The following is a 5,765-nucleotide window of genomic DNA, read 5'->3' as shown; positions in this document are numbered from 1 at the left end:
AGTACGCAATTATCACTTTAAGCATGATTAAAATTTTCTTTAAATGAACACTTTTATTGTTGTTTTTAAGAACTTCCGTTCATTTTTGCTGTAACGGCTAGGTTTCCTTAAAGCAATGACAAGTTTAAGAAAAGTAAACTTCTATGCTAAAGACAAAAAAAAAAAAAAACAGTTTTAAAAATAACAAAAATGTTAAATGTGTTGTTTTAAAAAAAAAATGACACATTTATTTGAAAGTCCCAGGTATAAGAAAAAAAAAAATCAAGTATACCATGACCAGTATACACTGTAAGACAGACTGTTTCTGGTGTACAGTAAAAAAAATTCCATAGATACATTCAGGAGTAGAGTAATGTCTATGAAATTTTCAACTTATATTTATGTTTGTTTTTAGTTTTTTTTAAAAGAACACAACTATAGAAATGTAGTAAAATATAATGAAAATAAATATCAAACTTTATAAAACATCAATCAAGACAAAAAACAGTGTAGCATAAAATGATTGCCATAACTTGAACACAAATTGCATTCTTATTATGGGTATGCCAGAACATATTTATTTTGATGCTTAACTGGTACAGTTAATAATTTCTAAGTAAATTAGTGTTTTACTTATTTACAATCTTAAATGCATAATTACATGATTATATTAGATAATTTACAGCTACATTTGGCTTAAACATTATTATAGTACAACTGGTGGTGACTTAGTACAAAGTGAAAACAAATGTGGACTTTATTTCCAGTACAATTGTTTTCTCAGGCAACCAGATTAATCTATAAAACATTAAAAAGAATAAAACTTTACACATAGGTAGAAAAATACTTTTGACTTAAAATGAGCAAAACATCAATGAACATGTAAACATGAAAATATCAAAGATGAAAAACATCTTAGTAATTTTGTATCAGCTTGTATTCTCTTTAAATCTACAGCAGCACTTGCAGAAGAAAGTGAATTTTATTAGCTTTAAAATAATAAACCTTTGCAAATGTCACCAAAACATTCCAAGTATACATATCTACACATATGCTCACATACACCTTCAGATACACACATACAGACACTCAAAAAGAACAGACAGAGATAAAGATATTTTGAATATAAATATAACAATAAACAGAAGAACAGCAGCTTTAATGTGTAATATATAAAGTATAGGCTGGAAAAAGATTTCCATGTACTATATGTTATAGATTAATGTTTCCGTTTCCTTTCTTAATGAAAGCAAATTGTGTGAACCACTGTTGGCATTCCAATTAATAAAATTTTCCAAGTAAAATTACCTACATGAGCAAGTTTCCACTGACATGTTGGGATAAACCTTTAATACCACGTTCTTGTATTCATCCAAGAAAAGGACACTAAGTGAGTTCATTCTGTCAGGTACACAGCATGGCTCAGGAATACCAGGAATTATCCCAACTGCCTTCACAATACTCTGAATAGTAGCATGATTGGAGGGACGAACAACCTGTTAGTGGAAGAAACATGTTATTAGAGAATATTTAAATGAACATTTGTCATTATAGTCCAGCTTGGTTATGGTTAGTCTGAAACCAGTCTGCAACACAAATTGTCCCAGCCTGATGAAGTATTAAGTAATATACTTCCCAAATATAAACAGATGAATTACACCTATAAACTTGGAATGGTATATTAAGTTTAAGTATTCTTAATCTCAGTTTCTTTGTAAAAGAATAAAAGGCTATACATGCTATGCAAAAAACAAGTCTGCCTTTAGCTAATTCAGAAATAGCATTAAAAGTGAATAATTCTGACCTTGGGCATTGGAAATTCACAAGCGCCTGCACAGTAGTAAGCATCAAATGATTTTGGAGATAGGATCCATTCACTCCATCCAATATCTGCAAAATCTACTTTCAGATACCTTCTGGAGCAAATTCTGGGCTCATTCCATTGACGTCTTCTCGCTTTCTTCATTGTCTTCTCATCAAAATGCAGAACTTGCGACTTGCTTAATCCAGCATTGCTTTCCTGAGTCTTCTTCCTCCTATCCTTTTTAGATGTTTTAGGCTTCAGTGACTTGTAAGCACTTTCCCACAAATCATGCTTTTTAAATGCACTATATTCTACTTCTGGAAGCTCATTATTATTTATAGATTCTGAAAAATAGGTGTCCCGTTTTATGCGGAAGTCAGGAGATGCATTGGGACTTTGTGTAGATTCCTCATTTATTGAAAATGGGTCGTAACGCTGTAAAGTGACTGCAACACTGTTTGGCTCAGAAATGGCCATATCATTTGCATAAACCAAAATATAAGGCAGGTTTGATGCTGCCACTTGATCTTGATAACTGGGATATTTGTCTCCAAATTCAATCTCAACAGAGATCAAAGGATAGTTTCTTTTTTTAGCTTCCTTGATTATTTGTGAAACATCCTTAAAGTGCCACAAACCTCTCTTGTTAGGGAAAACAGTGATGTTACCTAGCAGAGATCCAAAAAAATCATTTGATGCCACACTCCGGAAAATGATGTGCATTGAAGGAAAGTGATGCAGATGTTGAAGGCGACAGGATGAATTCTTATAATGTTTGCAGAACAGGGGCCTGTGTCTTGAGCGCTTGTCAAACAAAAAATGCACAGTGGCTGCAAGAATCACTTCTGAGTCTTGAATAGATGTCAAGTTGAAAAGATATAATGGCTTCAGGTCCACAATTTCTGAAAAAAAAATAATGCAAGTAGTGAATACACAACATCTTTGTTTGTTTTAATTTACTAAGAAATATATGAATGTACAATTATATTGTTTGAAAGTTAGGGAAAATGTTATTGTATATATCTGTTCTTGATTTGTGGAGAAGGTGTTTTCAGAAAAAAAGCAATTGTGTACAAAAAAAAAAAGAAAAAGACATTTGTCACAAAATGACTAAACCATATATGAATAAATATAGGTTTCAATAAATATATACAGTATGTGTAAGATATATATAAATATACTGTATATCTGTATGTAAATACATATATACATACACACATATACGGGATGGGCAAAAGTAGGTTTACATTTGTTTTTTTGGAAAAATACATGGAGGTTATGATTATTAAAATAGTTTAATTAACTCAGTAGCTTTAAGAAGACAAATAATACAAACAAATAATATAACAATTAATAATAATAATACAAGAATAAACTATGTTTCGCGCACTCACAACTGTAAACCTGTTTTTGCTACCCCTTGTGTACATGTATGTGTGTGTGTATTATATATATATATATATATATATATATATATATATATATATATATATATATATATATATAGACAGACAGACAGATACTCTATGTATGTATTATCATTGTATTTGGTCAAAAGTAAAATGTAATGTCTCCACAAAATAATGTGCTTTGTAGGTGTCAAAATGTAATATTTCACATCATTTACATACATTTATTTATATGGCGTTAAAATATCACTAAACAAAATATGACTCGTATTTGAAATGTGGGGCTGTTTACTTCGATTTTATTTTTAGATTTATAAGGGGCTACCTACAGGTGGCGTATTACAAGAGCCACACATCGCACTACTATAGCAACAGTATTTCGGATTTGTGTACTCAAAACTTTGTTGTTGTAGCGCTGAAAGCTCGTGCTGGTCAGCTATGTAGCTGTTGGAGTAAATAAACTGCGTTACTCAAAAGAACTTTGGTAATGCTGTCCCGGCAGTAAACGGACAATGTTAACGTAGAAACTAAAATCAGAAGTACTGTACATATTTCATACGCTAAACAAGATTAATATTCTACAAGTGTAAATAACCTGTTAAAACTGAGTATATGGATTGTTTTACACATAACATTTATCCATGCAATTAAACGAATTATTGATGCAACCTTAAGTTTTCGTATCTGATAAAAAGCTAATATATAATAATGTAACTGTCCCGCTTACCCGGATTTGCTTTGAAGCTGCGTACAGTATTCCCGTTCCGTGCTTGATTCACTTCTTTATTGTATTTATCATAAAGTTTGTACATATGAACAGCCACCATATCTCGAGCTGCATTAGCAAGGGTTGACATGTCAGGGTGGTGGTCATCGAAAGGCGCTTCAGCCACAACATCCTCACGTGCTGCTGCTCTTGAATTTAGATCCGTTGCAGAGGTTTCGTATCTTAAGACAACGAAAAGGAATATAATATGAAGGAGACTGTCAAATCTGACAGATATTTGAGATAATCGTGCTGTAGTTTTCATTGTTAAAAAGGTATACTCGGCAAATACAGCGCAGGAACAGTAAGTAAATAAGTGTATATATATGAAGCGCCCGACTTAATTATCTCCTTGCACCCAGTTAAATATCGGCTGGAGAATGACACTTTTTGTTTTCTGCTCCAAGTCTTCTTATGCAAAATATTAGAAACGGGGAAAAAATAACTTCACGGAGGCGACAGAGTTCAGAACGAACCTACTTCTTGCCAAATGAGCTGCTCATACACTTGTTTCGCGTTACCGCCAGAAGACACGGACTAATGTTAAGTAAATTGGAGTCGCTGACGTGTAAAGCTGTTGACCAACTGGAGGCCGCGTATTGACGCAGACCAAAGAGAGCCCCGCCAGACTCGGTACGAGCATTTAGGCAGACCGGCACAGAGCTGCGCGTTTGCTGTGCATTTGAGAAGAGCGCTGCACGCGCAGCGATGGGCATTAGAGTGCCAATCTATCTATCTATCATTTGTGTAATAGTCCCTTACATTATATAATGTTACCTGACTGAAATGTTTAGTCAGCCATCAACAGAATATATTTAAATATAAAAAGCTGATAGTATATTAACAATCCACCGTGAAGAGCAAGGAAGAAAATAGGATCCTAATCTCTAGCATTTGCTTTAGAATTGTTGTAGAATAGTATTTACTCATAAATGGAACATCTTATTGACAACAAAGTCCAAAACTTGCCTTATATTTTAAGTACATTTTTGGTCTTGTTTGTGAGCTTGGATTTTATTATTTTCTTTGTGGTTTTTTTTTTTGTAATTTTGTATACATTCCTGTTAGCTTAGTCTTAAGACATTATGTTAGCTGGATTGTTTATGCTAACTTAGTGTGTGTGCCTGCACCTCCTATATTTACAACTTTTTATTGTATTCATCATGAAGTTTGTATATGTGAATATCCACCATATCTCCAGATGCATTGCCAATGGATGACATATGTCTCCTGCAATCCTGAGAAGCAAGAAACACTTACAATAAAAGGTTGCACCCTGTCATTCATAGTGTATATCATAAAAATATAGCTACAAATGATAATATATATTCCTGTAATATGCAGTATGGAGATTGTGGGTTCTCTTCCGGGCTCCTCACTGTGTGGAGAGCACTTTGAGTACTGAGAAAAGTGTTATATGAATGTAAAGAATTATTATTATCTATCCAAGGGTCTGTGGGGCCGGAGGTTATTGGTCACGTTTTAAGAACAAAGCTGGAACCAGAACTAGATTGGGGAGTGGGGGAGTGGAGAAGGGGGCATTGGCACTAGTCACTTTGACAAATAAATGCAGTTACTCAGAATTACACATTAGAAGTACTATCATATTAGCAGTTAATTTTACAGTAATACTGTATATAAAAGTGCTGATGAAATGTTAAGTAGCTGAAGAGATAACATAAAGTACTATGTTGCTTTTTTCAGAACTGCATTTAATTGACTTACAATAATTTATATAAAGTTAGTTAAATATTTTATTATTAATTTTTGTGTAAAACATCAATTTCTTTGAACAGTGAGGCTTTAT

At 33.0% G+C, this 5,765-nt stretch overlaps 1 protein-coding gene across 1 annotated transcript; it reads right to left on the bottom strand.

Annotated features, from left to right (window-relative positions):
* Positions 1-523: 523 nt before the first annotated feature.
* Positions 524-4,519, bottom strand: gdf10a (growth differentiation factor 10a). Its single transcript, XM_039774148.1, has 3 exons — positions 3,920-4,519; positions 1,784-2,685; positions 524-1,475 (listed from the first exon to the last, which is right to left on the bottom strand). Exons 1-3 carry the CDS (start codon positions 4,221-4,223, stop codon positions 1,284-1,286), a joined length of 1,398 nt encoding a protein of 465 aa, XP_039630082.1. The 5' UTR covers positions 4,224-4,519; the 3' UTR covers positions 524-1,283.
* Between the last annotated feature and the right edge of the window lie 1,246 nt (positions 4,520-5,765).

Source organism: Polypterus senegalus, chromosome 1 (genome assembly GCF_016835505.1).
Source record: "Polypterus senegalus isolate Bchr_013 chromosome 1, ASM1683550v1, whole genome shotgun sequence".
In the NCBI taxonomy this organism is placed as follows: domain Eukaryota; kingdom Metazoa; phylum Chordata; class Cladistia; order Polypteriformes; family Polypteridae; genus Polypterus; species Polypterus senegalus.
This window is presented reverse-complemented; position numbering and strand designations above follow the sequence as displayed.